The sequence below is a fragment of the Diabrotica virgifera genome, chromosome 10, assembly GCF_917563875.1.
Source record: "Diabrotica virgifera virgifera chromosome 10, PGI_DIABVI_V3a".
NCBI classification, from domain to species: domain Eukaryota; kingdom Metazoa; phylum Arthropoda; class Insecta; order Coleoptera; family Chrysomelidae; genus Diabrotica; species Diabrotica virgifera.
In genome coordinates, this window is record NC_065452.1 from 82836053 (window position 1) to 82857242 (window position 21190).

Sequence of the window (21190 nt, forward strand, 5' to 3'; positions counted from 1 at the left end):
CGAAGAATCTGAACGGCTTTTTTTAAAAAGGAAATGTATTAATCACGGCTTAATGAATTATAATGTAATGTTTAGATATCCATAATAAATTTATATAAAATATATCTTGTCTTATTTCTTACACGTTTAATGTACTTGTAAGTAATAGATGGTGTAGCTTACAATGACAATACATAAAGATGCATGAATCTCCCTCCAATCATACATGAAACTGTCATGGTTATTAATCCTATTTGATATCGCCCAATAGAAATATGGGGTATAATAAAATGAATGAAGAGATAAAGAAATGATAAAAATAAAACTTCTTTCATTTATCCACTCACTTATGCGGTTAAAAAAACCTTAAAAAGGAAAAGGCTTCGGTTGCTGCTATAAAACGCAGGAGTAGCATACACATGAAAAACACCTCCATCATTGTTTACATACAAAAATAGACTAACCTATATTTGTATAAGCATCAATTTATATATAATCCCATAAAACATACGATATAGTGCCAAAGAGGCCTTATACATAACATGTTGTTAAAACAGACGTCATAACGTAATTTGTCATTCAAAATCCTGTAATTTGAGGTGTCATACGATAAGATTCACCATACAATGCTAAAAATATAAGATAGAGGGCCAAAGGGGCCTTATACATAACATGGTGTTAAAACAGACATCTTAACGTAATTTGTCATTCAAAATCCTGTAATTTGAGGTGCTACATGATAAGATTCAATATATCAGGCAAATAATATAAGATATAACGCCAAAAAGGCGTTATACGTGACATGTTGTTAAAACAAACATCATAACGTAATTTGACATTCTAAATCCTGTAATTTGAGGTGCTACATGATAAGATTTGACATATAATGCGAATAATATAAGATAGAGGGTCAAAAAGGCGTTATACGTGACATGTTGTTAAAACAGACATCATAACGTAATTTGTCATTCAAAATCCTGTAATTTGAGGTGCTACATGATAATATTCTACATATAATGCGAATAATATAAGATAGAGGGTCAAAAAGGCGTTATACGTGACATGTTAAAACAGACATCATAACGTAATTTGTCATTCAAAATCCTGTAATTTGAGGTGCTACATGATAAGATTCTACATATAATGCGAATAATATAAGATAGAGGGTCAAAGAGGCGTTATACATGACATGTTGTTAAAACCGACATCACAACGTAATTTGTCATTCAAAACCCTGTAATTTGAGGTGCTACATGATAAGATTCGACATATCAGGCAAATAATAAACGATAATGTGTCCAAAGGGCGTTATACATGACATGGCGTTAAAACAGACACCGCAACGTAATTCATCATTCAAAATCCTTTAATTTGATGGGTCACACATTGATTTCTGATTATCCGTTCCGAAGATACATGGTACATTGCCATAACGGCCTAAGGGATAACTTGGTTGAGCTGTAAATGCTTATTTATTGTTATTGACGTTAAAACAAAGCCATTAGCATAGAAAAATCTCGTATCGCAGTTTGATCTCTAGCAAATCCTAATTCGCTCAATTTTGCACCAAGTGCTCCGTGCAATATATCATTAGAAAGGTCTTTTCATACATATTAAGAAAATCACTGACCAAGTGTGTTACGGTCATTATTTATGGCTGAAAACGACAAAAAACTACAAATTCTCAATGTACTATATTGACACAAAATGTACTTATATGGTACAAAAAAAAGGCCTTATACAGAACATTGTGTTAAAACAGACATCACAACGTAATTCGTCATTCAAAATCCTTTAATTTGATGGGTCATACATTGATTTCTGATTATCCGTTCCAAAGATACAAATATTTGTACAAAATTATGAAAAATCGAATAATTTGAAATATTTACAAAAATATTTTAAGTTGTTTGTTAACATGCCGGGTGTGTATGGTTGATAAGAAAAGAGTGCAGACGTTATTTTTGTTAATATTAACCTCCAAAGATATGACAAGCCACAATGCTAAAAGTCCGGATGTAGTCGGATGAGAACATGTAACCGCAGTTGTTATTTGTGTAAATGTTATCACATATTTTTAAAACTATAAGGTCTTGTTTTTGCAAAACACATTCAAACATTTGATCACGTTCATGCTGTGTGAATTTCGCCTATAAATACTGAAACAGACGAGCATATACCACAGTCGACATCTGACAGTTTCTACAGTATAGTTGCAGTGTTCAGTGGAAAATATTCAATTAAGGTAAGAGATTTTGCTGTTTATTTTACATATGGTTTTTATGAATTTATTGGTTTGCTATTTTTGTTAAATAATTTGGATGTACATGTGTTTCCTTTCATCTATGGGTAATACTGGTTTTAATTCTCTCTTCCCAACTTGTTTGCAGGTCTTCTAAGTATTTATGATTCTTGTATCTATATATACTTCTCTTACAATAAAATGTGTGTACTATAGGTGATTTTATTCTTATATTCAATGTGATTTATTATAGTAATTTTATTACTTGTTTTTATCATATCGTAGGATGTATCTGTCGCTAATATTTTTAACTGATTTTACGTTTTATCCCTAAAATAATAATAGCTGTTTATGACTCATTTCTACTGTACTTTTTCATCTTTTAATATTTCCTTGTTACATAAATAAATGAGGTAGGTTTTTACATTAAGATAATCATATTTTACTATTTAGTTCTAAGTGGTCACTTTCATGCACCAGAATCGCCATGTGGCTCAGAATCGGTATGCCGATACGGGGGCCACTTTCATGCACCAAAATCGCCATGTGGTCCCGAATCGGTGGTATGCCGACTCCCGGGCACTCAAGAATAGTAACTTTTTATGATACATTTAGCGCGGTACTCCGTCTTCTTTTAGCACATTTTTCTTGTTATCTGCATCAGGATAATAGTATTTTACCGTTTAGTTCTTATTTTCTAATTTGAATTATAAATATGTGTTATTTCATGTTTTTTCAGGCATGTATGATGCAACACCCGTCCGTATATTTCTGAACAATTTTATGATTTATTTCAGTATCTTTTTATGCCGCATTCTACCGTACTTTTGTTTTTCAAGAATATACAATGAAGCGTAGCTGTCATTTATATTTTATATACGACCAAGCGTAGCTGGTATTTATTTTTAACAGTGTGATAATAATCGTGTTGCATTTTCTATTTTATGTACGACCCAACTTATTTTTATTTTTAAAAATATATTGACACTCTTTGTAATGCATTGGGTTAGTAAATAAGAGACAATATGAGTCATTTTATTATTTCATTTAAATTTTTTATGCTAGTACATTATTACAGTTTTTAATTAAAAACTAAATGCCCTAGTCGATTTATTTTAACATTTTTATCCAGAGGTCCAACGACATAATGGTTAAACGATGATGTCTCGTAATCTATGCTTGTGCGCTGTTTAAATTGTCGGTCAGAGCGTTCAACACTCTTACGATGTTTTTTCTCAGTTTTCCGAACATTTTCACAGGGGCTTCGACGCATGTTTGAGTTATTTTTAAACAAAGGTTTTATGATCTTATTAAATTTATCCGGGAATGCTTGATGCCTCAAATATCCTAGGGAATCTCTATGAACACCTGTGACTTCTAATATTTTTTTTATAGTTTAGGCTATCATTTGGTGTAAAGTCTTGAGGATACATATAAAATTATAACAGTATATAGCCCACAAGTAGCCTTGTACTTGCTATCGTTAATCAGTATATTCTTAGGAGCAAATTTGATTTCCATATCACCCATTAGCCATTTATCAGTTTTCCAAACATAGTGTGGACCATAAGCTCTATCAAGGTCTGGTGAATGATGCCAATATTTTTGAAGGTGTTCATCTTCTTCTTCATCTGTGCTTTCTTCATCCTTCTGGCGCATATTTCTCAAACGATTGTTTTGGTGTCCGCTGGTCTCTTCATGCTTCTCTGTCTGATGTGAAGTTTTCAGATAATTGTTTAGTTCTCCAAGAGGTTCAGTACTAGGTGTTAAAACTGTTTTGAGTTGTTGTTCACGTTGCATTATTATTTTGAGTGAATTATACTTTTTTTAATAACTTAGCAAGCTGCTTGACACGATGTTCACCGTTAATTTTCTTGTATCTGAATGCCGTTTCTCTAGTTAACACCTTTATCTATATCCGCTAACTCGCATCTGACATATAGCTAACATGCATCTGGCATACATCTGGCATACATCTGACTAGCATCTGACTTGCATCTGACTTGGCGCTAACCGTTAAATTATCGCTGTATAACCTCAGACATAACGCTGAATCATAGTTTACTTCATGCAGTAATCACGTGACACAGAACGTCACAGTAACTAACAGAACGTGACAGTAACTAACAGAGCGTTACGTGAATGACGTAAATCACGTGACAGTACTCAACAGAACGTGACAGAACGTGACAGAACGTGACGTAAAATAACGTGACAGAACGTGTCAGCACCTAACAGAACGTGACAGAACGTGTCAGCACCTAACTCTCTCTATCTCTCTCTCTCTTTCTCTGCTATCACACTTTCTTTGCGCTCAACAACCTTTTTGCTACAAGCATCAATGACGTACTTCCTATTAACAAGTGATATATTGTTTGTAACAATATAACCTAATTCTTTAATTATTTGTTTTATAGCTAAGTAGGTCATTGTCAATAACTGAGTTGTATATAAAAAACAATTACTTCAAAAATTTATTTATTTTTTCCTAAGTATCTTTGCTACAGTAATAAAAATATTTTTTCGTATTTCCAGCAGACCTGCAGGAGCCTCTTTAAAATAGGCAGTCGTCGATTTGCTTTTCTGAAAATCATAATAAATATTCTACATTTTTATGTCTTCGCCGCTTTTACACATAACATTCCTTTTTTCATCGTAAATTCTATTTGATGAGGTAGATGATGTTTTGTAATTGCATCTGTTGGACCGTATACTAGTTCGTATGTTCATTCCAGAAATGGGGCGTAATTACAATTCCATTTGAGTAGAACTTTGCACCTACTACCACCTCTGTCTTTATCCCATACTGGCTGGCAACTTCATGAAATATTAAACTAGCCGGTAAACACGCGCCTGCGTAGCTGGTTCGGATAAATTCTTGCTCGATACATGTCTTAATCAAGTTTAACTGAATGTACTGTTTCATACTGGAGCAACTGCTGTGCCTGCTTTGACGGTTATTCGAAGAATGAAAACTTATTGTGTTATCGAGTGTGTTAGTGATGAAAGTGGCGGGAGTTTTCTCGCCGAAATGTTATGCAAATCTAACTGAACAGTTTTCAATGTCGTGTTTATTCATCATATCTCGATATATGTATATCGGTTCTCTTCATACATTTTCCACATCTTTCGCTAAGTAGCTGACATCTATCATAATTATGTTGCCCATTTTTCAAATATTTTCGTAACTAGACCAGGAAGAAGAATTATATGAAACCCACTTTCAATTCCTAACCATGAATCCTTCTTGTGATAGAATAATGAAGAATTAACTATGAATGAGTCGACTTATAATTTTATGTGCCTGCTCCAATCTAATCATCACAAAGTATCTTTTACTTTCTGGTAATATTTGTTCTAAGTTGGCCGTACTGCTTCTTTTTATGTTGGTAGTACTGATACTTCCTTGAAAAATGTATCCAAGTTTAATAAATGTCTTAAATGCAGCACTTTTACATTGATTCTTATGGAAGAACAAGCACAAATCTACACTTTGCAGGGGCCTTTTGAGCATAACATAATAACATTTAGTTTTCCGTCCGACTAGAAGTATATTTAATACCTTACATTACGGCATTTTCTTCATTCTGTTTCAGATATTCCTAGCGTTCAGACGTGTGCTCTGGTGAGTTTTATATCGTTCAGAAGTGTGCTCTGTTGAGTGGCAAACTTTGAATATTTTTTGATTTTGTCGAAAACAATTTTTTTTTGAAATTTTTAAAACATATTTAGTGTTTGGGTTCTAATTTTTTTTGAATTCTAAGTTTTGAATATTTATTATTATGTTATTACTTAGTGTTGTTTGATTTGGTCAGTTTTTTTTAATAACGAAAACATGAACACATTCTTAGTCACTAAAGATACATTTAAGAAAATTCGTATTTCTCATCCTTTAATAACGAAAACATGAACAAATTCTTAGTCACTAAAGATACATTTAAGAAAATTCGTAAATTTGGCCTCCAGGGACGAACTCTGGAATTTAAAATCAGGGATGTGCCGCAGAGTGAGGAACCTGTGGGATGGGTAAAAAAGGCCATCGAGGGGATTGTACTTAAGGGAACAGAAGGTTTGGAACCAACCGATCAGGTCGGTTTCACTTTTTGCTCGAAAGACTTTGCCAGAGGTCAGGGTTGGATGAGGTTCAAGCCTGCCTGTGAAGTGACCGTTGATGATATATGGAATAAGATTAGTTCCATATATCAGAGTAATAGCACCGGCCTCAATACCGAAACATTTTGTTTGGGTATTACGACGGTAAAACTGCCCGCGGGAAAAGGTGGTCCGAGAGGAAGAGCTTATAACTCCTTTAACGAGGAGTGTTTGAAAAGGCGAGGAACTGTTGTTATTAAAAACAAGGATAATCTTTGTTTACCTCGTGCTCTTGTGGTTGCAAAAGCTCACGTAGATAAGGACCAAGAATGGAAGAAGGTACGTCAAGATATTGGAAAAATACAAGGACAAAGAGCCCATCAACTGATTGAAGCCGCTAATGTAACAATTCCTGTCGGAGGGGCAGGAATACCCGAACTACAACAGTTTCAGGGACACCTCACAGATTACAAAATTGTGGTGTATAGTTATGGTAGCAAGGGTCGTGACGTTATGTTCTGTGGTAACACTAATGGTCCAGCGTTAAATCTTTTGTATCATGAAGGACACTTTAACGTGATCACTTCTTTGACAGCTGCTTTTTGTTGTATTTATTATTGTGAGGAGTGCCACCAGCCGTTTAACAACAAAAACGACCACAGATGTGGTGGTACATGTTTTGCTTGTCGTCGTTCACCAGCTTGTTCCAAAGATTGCGTGAAAATACCCTGCGATCAATGTGGTCGAAACTTCTACGGTAAGGCATGTTTCAATGCTCATGTTGGTTCGGTATGCGATAAAATCAAAAGGTGTAAGACCTGTTACAAGATCTACACCAAAAGTCATGTCTGTGGTGAGGTCTTCTGTAAAACTTGTAAGAAAAATTGTCTGTCAGATCATCTTTGTTACATACAGCCCGATTCTGGTCTTCCTCCATCAAGCGATTTTCTATTTATATTTTATGATTTGGAAACTAGTCAGGAAAAGATATTGGCTGATGGTTCGCTTCTTCAAGAACCAATTCTCTGTGTATTTAATCAACGTTGTTACAAATGTCTCCCTGAGATGAAATTAGTTTTCTGTCAATCTTGTGGATTTCGCCAAAAGATTTTGAGGGGTCTTGACGTAATAAGTCTTTTTATGAATCATATTTTGCAAATTAGAAAAAAATTCAAGAATGTTGTCGTGTTAGCTCACAATGGAGGAGGCTTCGACCATCAATTTATTTTAAATTATATTTTAACAAAGACTGATTTAACCCCTGATCTCATTATGCGTGGTACAAAGTTGGTGTCAATGGCTGTTGGTAACGCTCGTTTTCTCGATAGTCTTAATTACTTTCCAATGGCGTTGTCTGCTCTACCTAAAGCTTTTGGGTTGACAGAGTTGAAAAAGGGATATTTTCCACATCTGTTTAACAGAGAGGAAAATCAATCTTATGTTGGACCTATGCCTGATCTAAAATTTTACGATCCCGATAATTTAAAAGATGATGCACGTGACAAGCTGATCGCGTGGCACGCTGAAAGAGTAGATGAGGGATACGTTTTTGATTTTCAAAAGGAAATTGTTGAATATTGTATTAGCGATGTTGAGATTTTGACTAAGGCTTGTCTCACTTTCAGAAAACAGTTGATGGATACTTCAAATGTCTGTCCGTTTTTCGAGGCAACAACTGTTGCATCGACGTGTAACAAGGTATTCAGGCGTAATTTCTTACAACCAAACACAATAGCCCTTATTCCAAAAGGTGGCTATCGTTTTAAAGATAATCAGTCGAAAATAGCTTTGCAGTGGTTATTGTGGGAAGAGAAGCAACGCTGTATTAAAATTCAGCATGCCGCCAGGGGACCTGAAGCTCTTATTGGAAATTGTAGGGTGGACGGTCTTTACGAAAACACCATCTTTGATTTTCAAGGTTGTTATTACCACGGTTGTCCTACTTGTTACCCTACAGATAGAACTGCACCCCTTCATGACGATCCTTCAGATTGTATGGAAAATCGTCATGATAAAACAATTGCTAAAGTTAAGCATCTCAGATCAATAGGATATGAGGTGGTTGAAATGTGGGAATGTCAATTCCGTAAAATGCTGACGGCCGAGATAAAGGCGTATACCGAGGGGCATCCTCTTATGGCTAGTTTACCTTTGAATCCTAGAGATGCTTTATATGGTGGTCGTACAGGCAATACTGTAGAGTATTACAAGTGTAAAGATGGTGAAAAAATTAAATACGTTGATGTTTGTTCGCTTTATCCGTGGGTATGCAAGTACGGAAAGTTCCCAATCGGACATCCAAAGAAAATATATATTGGACAGGAATGCACTGCTGTAGACATTACTGAGTTATCTGGATTAATAAAGTGTAAGGTGCTTCCTCCTACAAACCTCTATCATCCTGTTCTTCCTACCAAGATGAACAGTAAATGTATGTTCGTTTTATGCCGAAAGTGTGGAGAGGACTTTGCGGAAGAAGAGTGTGAGCATTCGAATGATGAACGGGCTCTATCAGGTACTTGGGTGATTGAGGAGGTAGTGAAAGCTTTATCAAAGGGTTATAAAATAATTGAGACCTATGAGATATGGTCCTATGATGCTTTACAGTTATCGAAATCTCAGAAAGGTCTTTTTTCCGATATGATGAACAAATTTATCAAAGTGAAACAACAAGCTTCAGGGTGGCCGCGAGGATGTGTATCGGATGAGGAAAAGAGCCGGTACATCGAGGAGTTTCTTCAGAGGGAGGATGTCAGGCTGGAGTTTTCCGACATAACGGAGAACCCTGGTCTGAGGTCGTTGGCTAAGCTTATGCTCAATTCTTTCTGGGGTAAGTTCGCTCAGCGAGAGAACCTCCCTAAAACATCCATAATAAACAAGCCTGGAGAATTTTTTGCTATGTTGATTAATCCATCCATTCAGGTTAATACGGTGATCCCTGTAAATGAGGACACACTGGTTGTTACGTGGGAGTATGTGGAGGAGGCGTACTCAATGTCGTCAACAGTTAATGTTGTTCTGGCATCATACGTTACGGCTCTGGCTCGTCTCAAATTGTACTCTTATCTGGAGATTATTGGGTCTCGGGCAAAATATTACGACACAGATTCGTCTATTTACCTTTCCAAGGCTGGCTTACCTGATCTCCCAATAGGTGAGTGTATAGGTGACTTAACTGATGAGTTGGGTGGGGGGTATATTTCAGAGTTCGTTTCTGGAGGGCCTAAAAATTACGCATATAAATACACTTTGCCTAACGGTGAAGAAAAAATTTGTTGTAAGGTTAAAGGTATTTGTCTAAATTATGAGGCATCTAAATTAGTTAATTTCGATACCATTAAGAAGATGGTACTTATGAAGTCTGACCCTGTTTCTGTGGTGACTAAACAAATACAAAGGACACAGGATCATTGTGTTATCACAAAAACCCTTGAAAAAAAATATAGACCAAACTCAGCAAAAAGAAAATTTTTTGAAGATTTTACATCCGTACCTTATGGTTATAAAAAACTTAAAATTTAAACTATAGCCCAGACTCAGCTTTTTTATTTTTTTAACACTATACCTGTTTAACACTCACAATCAACATTTTTAATTAGTAAGTTATATATTAATAGATTACTTTTTGTTTTGTCAACAGTGGATGCTTTTTCCTCTGCGATACAACCGATCGTCTGTCACACTGAAAAGTGGGTTACTAAAAAGTTGTAGTGAGTTGTCGTTTGTCCTACATGATTAAACATCTTTAAAAGATGTTCAGTTAAGACCATTAAAAGATATCTGATATATAGCCCACTGGCAAATTAATGAGCCGTTCTGGTTAACTCTAGAACCGTTGCTCGTGTAGCCGCTCATTATAAAAGATGGCAATCAGATCATAAAAAGATGTCTGCTGAACCATTTCCTGTATGTTTAAAAAAGATGTTCAGTTAAGGTCACTAAAAGATATTCGTTATAAAAATGTACTATAAATAATGTTAATAAAAAGATACCTGCTGAACCATTTCCGGTATTTTAAAATACAATAAACAGTTTTCGGCTATGAACCACTTTGTGATTTTGTAACATCATTACAGCTTTGCTCGTTACTTACTAGAAGGTGGGGCAACAATCGCTTGTTCTATGCTATCACAAATATATATATATATTGAATCACATTTGATTCCTCTGAGGAAATTTGGTGGTTGTAGGCCTCTAGGGGATGGTGTCCACGATAAAACACCAACGAGGTATGTGTTGTACCTCATGGGTGCCTTGGAAATCAACACGAGTAACCTTTGTTTCAGATTATCCTTGAAAAAAAAAATCAGCACGAGCTATGTTAGCTTTAACGTGACGACCTTTACGACGTGCTTTTTCTTTACGACAATACTGTTAGATATGTCTTTATACATTAACAAAAGTTTTTTTCTACCTAGGTATACTCTAAGTGTATATAATTTTTTTCTCAATATATCTGATACATAATACCTTTAAATATGGTCCTCCTTTTGGAGTATAAAAAGGACGGTCGACTTTTAACCCGCACGGATGCACGCCTATGTACCTTTACGAAGGGAATTGTACATAAACCTATAAGCTGATCGTAATCCATATCTGCAAAGTATGTTGTCAGCTTGGGTTAGTATATACAGTGCATTCCGTATGTTTTATAAACATGATCAGGGGAAATTGTTGCCTGATGGCTATTAAAGAACCGTCTATGGCCCTCATATATTCTTATCGCAGATGTTTAATATCAAACTGTAAAATTAATACTACCCACTTGCCGTAGATAAAATATTGTATGCAACTATTCAGTAAATTACATAAAAAAAAAAATAATACACATTTTTCTGAAAAGACTTGTACATGAGATGTTTGCTGGTTTGGTCACAGCGTAAGAATGGTATATGTTCATTGTAGGAATGTATGCTTGGAGGGAGATCGAGGATGTTTGTTGGTCATACTGTAAGAATGGTATATGTTCATTGTAGGAATGTATGATTGGAGGGAGATCGAGGATGTTTGTTGGTCATACTGTAAGAATGGTATATGTTCATTGTAGGAATGTATGATTGAAACGAAGATACGATATAGTGCCGTTTTGGCAATGTCTTATTCACGTCACGTCATTCACGTTACGTCATTCACGGTAAAATATCACGTTAAAGAGGTACACTGTTAGGATGGTTTAAAGATAAATAGTCTATACCATTAGGGAATAGAGTGTAGCAGAGACCATTAGAGGCCATTAGAAACCATCAGGTCACGTTATTTACGTCGCGTGATTCACGTGACGTTATGCACGTCACGTTCTGTTAGGCACTGTCACGTTCTGTTAGGCACTATACGGAAAAGAAGAAGAAGAATTGGCAATTAATATTGAACGTTGACAGAAGAAGAATTGACAGTTGCCATCTGTGTCGCCACCGCTTTCATTTGATATCCCATACGTCAAAATCGGATCATTAGCCAAGAAGATATGTTGTAATGCCGTTTTGGCAATGTCAATTAGTTACGTGTTGCAGCCGACAGGTGGCATGATAAGATGAAGAACTGTGATAGGATGTTTGATGGTCGTACTGTAAGAATGGTATACGTTCTTCTAGAGGGCTTGGGCATAGTTACATGTTGCAGCCGACAGGTGGCATGATAAGATGAAGAATTGACCACAGCGTAAGAATGGTATATGTTCTTATAGAGGGTTTGGACATAGTTACATGTTGCAGCCGACAGGTGGCAGGATAAGATGAAGAACTGTGATAGGATGTTTGATGGTTTGGTCATACTGTAAGACTGGTATACGTTCTTCTAGATGGTTTGAGCATAGTTACATGTTGCAGCCGACAGGTGGCATGATAAGATGAAGAACTGTGATAGGACTAATATATCACCGTTTTGGCAGTGTTGCCATGTTTCTCCTTCCCTTCGATGTCTGTTGCGCTAAAATTAATAGCAACGAAGATATAGTGTCGTTTTGGCATTGCTGACATCTTTGTTTTTATGTTAACATATTCAATATCCCCTCTTTTTCCCAACGAGACCATATTCACACGAATTGGACCAATAGACACGAAGATATGATATAGTGCCGTTTTGTCATTGCTGACATCTTTGTTTATATGGTAACATGCCTTCCTCTTTCCAACAATATATGATCAGTCAGGTCGGAGACATGCTCTAATGCTCTTTTGCTAATGTCTTTGTGATTGCTCCTCTTTCGTTTAATGTCTTACATGTAATAAACGAACCAATAACAACGCAGATGGCAGATAGGTGCTTCATGGATAAGTGTCTTATTTGGCTTTCTGACTACACCCTGTATATTTTGCGATAAACGAAATAAAGAGGAGGCCATCTTGGAAGGCGAGGGTTTGTGACGTAGGTGGGCCTGGCTGTGTTCCCATTGGTCGTTGGGCGGGGCTTCGTTCTCATTGGTCGGTGATTGGGGCTAAGTTCTCATTGGTCGCTGGACTTTGATCTCATTGGTCCATGGGCGATGCTGTGGGTGGGCGAGGCTTCCTTCTCATTGGTCGGTGGGCAATCATTGGCCGGTGGGCAACCATTGGTCTGTGGGCGTGGCTTTGTGGTGGGCGTGGTCGGTGGGCGTGGCTTTGTGGTGGGCGTGGCTTGCGGTGGGCGTGGCTTTGTGGTGGGCGTGGCTTTGTGGTGGGCGTGGCTTGCGGTGGGCGTGGCTTTGTGGTGGGCGTGGCTTTGTGGTGGGCGTGGCGTGGGGCGTGGCAGATAAAATTTTTCCCACGCTGTCAAAATTTTCCCATGCCCAACCGACCCACACTCTGCTAGCAGTCAGTCAGTTACTAATTTCGACGCGATATTATATTGTTACGTTTTTGTGAACGGGTTTGAAATGTATTTTTAAAGTAGATAAATAAATATTTGCAAATGAATTAAATAAGTTAGTATGTAAGTGTAAAATAAATTAGATATACTGTTGTAAAATTAAGTGTTAAATTGTAAGTGTTATAAATTAAACAATTTCAAGTAAGTCTTTTATTTATTTAATAATAATTAAAAGTCAATTCGCGTAATAGTTCACAAATAAATAAATCAGTACAGTAATAACCCAACATTATTCTGGGATTCTCTAACTATAGCTATAGCTACAACAGATTAATAAGAATAGCCAGAAGAAGCCAACCAATATTTCGAAGTCATCACTAATGAAATAACTCAAGAAGTCAAAGATTAATAACTCTTATAATCAATTTCCAAAGAAACTGCAGATTATGAGAATGTTACCTAGTTACTCACAGAGAACAGGATATCGATCCTGACTCAAGTTACATACAAACAAAAAAATGAGTTCCCAGGAAAGCTGATGCCTAAACAGAATAATCCCTTGGCGAATTCAAAAGCTACAATATTTCAATAGGACTGATATCCAAGAAGTTACCATCATTATCAGAACAATAAAATAGTAAAACTTAAGAAGAATAGATAAACATACAAGTTAAGACCAAGTCTCTTCAGAATGAACATAAACTGAAAATCGAATAAGAATGCCTAGTGCATGATCAAAATGATGATTAAACATTCTATCATAAAGATTCAGCATCTGAACTAATTAAGGTATGACCTAGAACTAGGCAACTGTGAGCCATGAAATCTGCTTCCTATCATGTGCACAGTTGATAAGTAAAACAAGTTTCGAACCCACCTAGTTGCATAGCCAAGCTAGGCAAACCATTTTCCTAATAGACGGAGAGCTAGAGGCGAGAAATCATCGTCATAAGTAATATGGAGTTTGGCATGTGAAATGTGTCTATTGTATATTGATAACTATGACCCCTTTCAGGCTGACACCTCAGTGGATACAGGAAGTAGCAATAAGGGATGAAAGGGGAAAGTTGGTGCAGTCATTAAATGTTTTCACCTTCTATTTTGTTAAACCTCCATCGATTTGCATGAAAATTGGTGAATAGTTAGAGCGTAACTCAAGAAAAAAAACTGATATGGTGCCAACGTGCGCTTTTACCCTGGGGGTGGATGCCACCCCTTCTCGGGGGTGAAAACTATTTTATTAAAAATAACCCCATTAATCGATAGAGGGACAAATTTTAAGCAAAATTTGTTACTTCTAATTACTAAAATAAATCAATACTTTTTGAGTTATTAAAGATCAAAGATTTGAATTTTTCGTGACATAAATGCATGATGTAAAGCGGTTTTTCGTGAATAATTCAAAAACTGTAAGTTTTATCAAAATAGTTATGATTACCAAAATTGAAGATAATAAAAAATAAACGAGATTTATTTTTCGAAAAACCTTTGAGAATTAATAAAAAGTGAGTTATAGGTGATGGAATGTATATTTTTTTCGGCTAGTACCCAAATCTAAGTATTCAAGCTCAAATAACGGGAAAACGGTGCATTTTATAAAATATATTTACTAAACACTTGTCAAAGTATTCAAGAATACCTATCAAGTGAGCTCCAGATGAAGTTTATAACATCAAAGCTAAGCAAGTGATGATTTAAATAAGAGAACCCTTTCGAGTTTTTAGGAAAAAGTGAAAATTAAAACATACGCTATTTATATATTTATTTTGAAATTTGTTAACAGAATAATTTTTAAAGGAATTTCGGGAATGAAGTTATTATTATAATTTATTATCAAGTTCGTTTTATTAAAATTTAAATATAACAAGTTAAAAATGCGAGCATTATTATAACGAAAACTTTGTTTTTTATGTATTTAAATTCCTAATATGGAAAATTGCTATTATGAAAAGTTGTTTAGAATTAAAAATTATGTTTAATGTGCAATTATATCCTACTATTTAAATATTGTGAGCTATAAAGGCACTTTACTGAGCGAATTTCTTGAACGAAATTCACATTTTTTACACATCGACTAAAATCGATACAATTTTATATAATCTTATGTTTATGATTGCATCTTGGATTTTAGACCGTACAGATCTTTTTATGAAGAATAATTTTTGTTCGTAAAATTAATAATAAAAGAGTTATAAATGAAAATGATGATTGGTAGGTATCTCTAATTTGAGAAAAAAATTAAATATTTTCTTTTTATTAGAAGAATGTAGATAATAGTTACATTATTATAATAATTATTAATTATTTAATTATAATAATAACAACTATTGCATATATTAGAACAGTTTTTAATTCCAAACAATTTTTCGTAGGAACAATAATTTACAACAGTGTGAAAAAAAAGGTACTTTAATCTTGAGCGAAATTCATATTTTTTAAAATACCTCCTATAATATAGATAACATTTGCTATCTGATGATTGAATCGTAGGTTTTAGACGATGCAGAACTTTTTATGAATTATAACTTTATTAAAAAAAAAAAAAAAAATTTGTTGGTCTGTGCCCATTGAATTGGCAAGTACCTAGCATCTTCGAGCAGGGAACCATGGCACCCTTTTAGCATGTGTTCCACTTTATCTATTAACATCGACTTGTAGTCATAACATTTTAATATATTACATTATGTAAACCATATACGATGATGTTAACACTATTTACAGTGTGCTAGTTTCAAAATACTCGGCAGGATGCACTGAAGATGTTCTGTTTAGAACGAAAACGTTCTGCAATCCATGACATTTTATAGTTTTAAATAAACGATTTTATACCAGAATACATCTCGAAGTTTTTACTTCTGTATTGGTTTTTTATAACTTTATTTCGTAAAATTAAAAATAAATAAGTGTCCCGTAATATATGTGTCCAACTTAAGTAGACACACTGTATATTATACAATATAATATACATAATACATAAATCATTGGGTAGACAGCACCAAAAATTTGTAACCTGCCATTTAACATTACATACTTACATTAAAATTAATAAGTAATATTTATTTATTTGATATTTCAATTCTTTTACAGTTTATATGAAGTAATATATTTTTGAAATAATATGTATGTTACTAAAATATTATTTTTATATTATTTCGATATTTAATTGAATTTTTTCTATCGATATAAACTTAGTGGGGTTCTAGCCATGGGCAGGGGGGCAGCTGCCCCCCCCCTACAGCTTTTACAGTACTTTTGTACTATCATTTTCGTTAAAAAGGCACGTTATCTTGTTTATTCACTGGTTGTGTTCCCTTGCCCCCACTTTTTTGGTCTAGAACCGCCCCTGTATAAACTGAATATGTACAGAAACTGAGGGTGTCAAATAATGGGCACATTTGACATAATATTCAAACACATTTTTGCTATATTTTATATAAATGTCTTAAAACAATTTTAAAAACTTATATAAATAATATAATAATTAAGCTCCAAATCTTTGGAGCCTAAACTTTGAAAAATGTTTGTAGCATAATGTTTAATGGTATCAACTTTTCCGAGAGCTCATTTGATACATATTTCTAAGTATTTTGACAAGTGTTCAGTAAATATATTTTATAAAATGCACCGTTTTCCCGTTATTTGAGCTTGAATACATAGATGTGGGTACTAGCCGAAAAAAAAATATGCATTCCATCACCTATAACTCACTTTTTATTAATAAGAAATCTCTTTTATTTTTTATTATCTTCAATTTTGGTAATCATAACTATTTTGATAAAACATACAGTTTTTGAATTATTTACGAAAAACCGCTTTACATCATGCATTTATTTCACGAAAAATTCAAATCTTTAATCTTTAATAACTCAAAAAGTATTGATTTATTTTAATAATTAGGGGTAATAAATTTTGCTTAAAATTTGTCCCTCTATCGATTAGTGGGGTTATTTTTAATAAAATAGTTTTCACCTCTGAGAAGGGGTGGCATCCACCCCCAGGGTAAAAGCGCACGTTGGCACCATATCAGTTTTATTTCTTGAGGTATGCTCTAACTACTCACCAATTTTCATGTAAATTGATGGAGGTTTAACAAAATAGGAGGTGAAAACCTTTAATGACTCCGTTAACTTTCCCCTTTCATCCCTTATTGCTACTCCCTGCATCCACTGAGGTGTCAGCCTGAATGGGGTCATAATTATCAACATACAATAGACACATTTTACATGCCAAACTCCATATTACTTATGACGATGATTTCTCGCCTCTAGCTCTTAGACTATAAGAAATGTTCAATACAGTAAAACCGAAATGGTTTCATAGTCTGCATCATAAATTTTATCTCAATTAACTTCATTGAATATTTGACAAATGGAGTGTAACTTTGGAATCGCACTGTATACTAAAATTGTATTTACCAAAACAAATATCACGATAACTTCTTTAGACCACAAGAAGCTAATACAGTCAAACCCGCTTATTAGAATACCTCTTAAAGGAATATCCCGGTTTAAGGAAAAAACGTTTCTACTAGTGACCAATGATCGGTTATTAGAATATCCCGGTTATAGGAATACTTTTGATTGGCACGATGGCTATTCCAATAAGCGGGTTCGACTGTATATCAAGGAATCATATTAAGCATTCGAATAACTTTCCAGTAGAACCGACAAAATCAAACCAGAACCAGATAAACACAAAACTCAACATGTTATGTACATGTTACAGTTCAAGTTGATTATCTAGTTGGAGTTGACTCCAACTAGTTGGAGTCAACTCTAACGGCTGGTTTCAGTAAAAGTTGATTATAAATATAAAATGAAGATTTATATTCAACATTTACTAGTAAAAGTAGACTACAACTAGGAAAAGTATACTCTTCCCAATGCCATTTAGTAAAAGTTGATTCTGATTCACACAAACAGCCGATTCTAGAAATTAAATGTTACTGAATATGTTCAAATTAGTCTAGGCTGTATCGTCGCCCCCGTTAGGTAAATTACTCCGATTCGAATTTTTTGCACAAACTTACTCAAAAAGAGGTCCTTATAACAAATCTACTGGGTGCCAGGCAGTAACTTAATCGATAAATTGTTTTTTAAACAACTTCACAAAAATAATTTTTTCACTTCGAACAATTTTTTTTTAGATCATTTGGGTTATTCTGAGCAAAAAAAGGTATTTTGTGATTTTTCTCTAAAATGGATTGTTGTCGAGTTATACGCGATTTAAAATTTGAAAAATGCGAAAATAGCCATTTTCAAGGCTTAATAACTCGGTTAAAATCCATTATTATGAAAGTCAGAAAGTGACCAAATCAAAGTTTATAGCCCCCTCTACAAGATCCAGCAGAAATTTTTGTCACTATTTTATTACTAAGCTTTATCTTTAATTATTAACAATGAGCGCTAAGTGCGCATTAGGCGGCCGTCAATGGTGAGTGCTAAAGAGATGCACCATTCCAGCCATCCAATGGTGAATCTCACTCGCACTCACATTGACGGCGCCTCAATACACGGTTAGCGCTCATTGTTGATAATTAAAAATAATATCTTATTAATGAAATAATGACAAAAATTTCTTCAGGATCTTATAGAGGTAGCTTTAATCTTTGATTTTTTTAGTTTCTGACTTTCATAATATATAACATCGTATGGCATTTTTGCCTTTCGGAGAGTTCCGGCGTCAATTACATCTTTAACCCTGTTTCAAGTAACTAGTGTCGATGTACACTAGCCCAGGGGGACCGACTGCTTAACGTGCTCTCCGAGGCACGGTGAGACGGCTCGTGTCATTATTGAAAATGAAAATGGTTTGTCTTTAGCAGGGCTCGAACCCACGTGCGCTGGCGTATGAGGCCAGCGATTATGCCGTTACTCCACGGCCGCTCGCTCGACTTTCACAATAATTATCTTTAACCGAGTTATTAAACCTTAAAAATGGTTATTTTGGCGTTTTTCAAATTTTAAGTAGCTAATAACTCGACAACAGTCAATTTTAGAGAAAAAAGGCCCAACGGATCTAAAAAAATTTGTACAAAGTGAAAAAACTATGTATTTTTGCGAATTTGTTTGAAATCATTGTTTAGAGCCAAACTTCACTAAAATCTCATTAAATTATTGTACTCATTTGCCCTCATTTTCGGCAGTAAAGTAACACTTTGTTGTATTGAAAAAAAAATGTTACTTTACCTGCCGCGATAATTAATCAAATTAACCGAGATTGAATGTAAGTGGTCAATGGCAGCAATCGATTATTTATTTGAGTGAAATTAAAATTTATTTACTTTAATTATTAAAAATATTGTACAAAATTTATCGTATTATTAATAAAATTTATGTCAAAAAGTAAAATTCTGTAGTGTTTCGCAATTATATTCATACAAAATAAATCAAAACTTTACAGATTTAGTAATTAGGTAGGTATACAATATTGATAACTATCGATTAAACATCAAAACCGGCCATCATGCAAAAGTCATCTGTAATTACTGTCATTACTGTCATACGAATTTTTTATTTCGTCTAAAATCAAAAAAATTTCCTCAAAGTTGTAAGTAAGTGTTAATGTTTTTTATGATTAACGATACAATTTTGTACGCACCACCTCAATACTCTTTATCGAACGCGTCTGTTCCTCTGCTCGTAATATCAGACTCGTTCGATAAAGAGTCACTTTACTGACTGACTTTACTGAAATTGGTTAAACAATTTTTCGACCGCGGTACCGCGTGACACCCTGTGTATTTGTTATAAGGATTGTTATACGGATGTATTTCTTTGAGTAAGTTTGTGCAAAAAATCGAATCAGAATAATTTACCTAACGGGGGCGACGTTACAGACTATACTAATAAGTAGTTGAAACGGTCAAAACAAAGAAATGCACACTCATCAAAAATGCACTTGAGATTCTCGTATAATCAACATTTACTGAATCGATCCAGGAAGAGTCAACTCCAACTAGTAAAAGTTGATTTAAATTTTTAAAATCAACTTTTACTGCTCGTTTCAGTTGGAGTTGACTCCAACTAGTTGGAGTCAACTCTAACTGAGAATCAACTTGAACTGTAACATACACACTAATCTAGAAGTGATGACACATATAAGCATAATCACGTACAAGGTGTTACAGTTCCATACCAGTTCACTAACAATCCATCATCATCATCATCATACAACCTCTTCTGTCCACTGCTGGGCATAGGTCTCTCCCATTCTTCGCCACTATTCACGGTTCTGTGCTTCTTGTTGCCTAACAATCCAAATTTAGCTAAATCTCAATACTATAACTAATGGCATCTAAGATACATTAAATATGGAAAGCTAAAAATATATTATCATAGATATAACATAATGTCCCTATCTGGTTCCTATCAAAATTGGTAGTATTAACAAAAATAATTTTAGAAGTAGATTATCATATTAGTAAATTTAAAGTGCAGTAGTGCAGTGGAAGTAAAGGCAGAGCAAATCCGTAAGTCGTTGCATGCTTTTTCAAAATTTAAAATCTACAAATAAATAAAAATGATCATTGCCATAATATCATTATCAGTAAATTTCTGCTAATTAGGTTAAAGATAATGAAATAAAGTTGATATTGGTTTCAAAACCTGATTATAAATAATAGCCTGAAAGAAACAGAACCTGCTTGGAAATAATAAGCAGAAATTATAAAATTTTAAATAATTAAATTATTTTATAAAGTTTAGGCAATTAAGACTTAATTAATTGAATAAAGGATAAAAGAGGTAGATTGTTGATGTAGATAAGGTTAGCTCGTGCATCGGTCGTGGGTTGGATTGAGTAGGCTCAGGATTGCGGTGTGCGGGACGCCTAATCTGTATCTAGCAAACACAGCGGAAGAATTTATCCTGCTAAAAGTTAAAATTCAATTAACAACGACAAACATAGCTTAAACGAATAAGCAACAAAAGAGATAAACCGGCCACATGAAAACTTATTCGACGAGGAGGAAGTCTTTAAAAGAAGCAAATCAACGACAAGAACACCACCAAAGGACAACAAAGAAGAGCAAGAAAAACATGAAATGGAAGAAATAAAGAAAATGTTAAAAGAAATGAACGAGGATATCAAAAC

The 21190-nt window shown here is 34.5% G+C and overlaps 1 protein-coding gene across 2 annotated transcripts; it reads left to right on the forward strand.

Annotated features, from left to right (window-relative positions):
- Positions 1 to 1190: 1190 nt before the first annotated feature.
- Positions 1191 to 13116, forward strand: LOC126878569 (uncharacterized). 2 transcript variants are annotated; one of them, XR_007695703.1, is made up of 3 exons: positions 1191 to 2224; positions 5818 to 11939; positions 12146 to 13115. XR_007695703.1 is itself a non-coding variant. In XM_050641358.1 (2 exons), the coding sequence occupies exon 2, from the start codon at positions 6128 to 6130 to the stop codon at positions 9833 to 9835; it is 3708 nt and encodes a 1235-aa protein (XP_050497315.1). In that variant the 5' UTR covers positions 1191 to 2224; positions 5818 to 6127; the 3' UTR covers positions 9836 to 13116. The 2 variants fall into 2 exon arrangements, 1 of the variants encoding a protein (XP_050497315.1); XM_050641358.1 differs by having other exon boundaries at positions 5818 to 13116.
- Positions 13117 to 21190: the final 8074 nt, after the last annotated feature.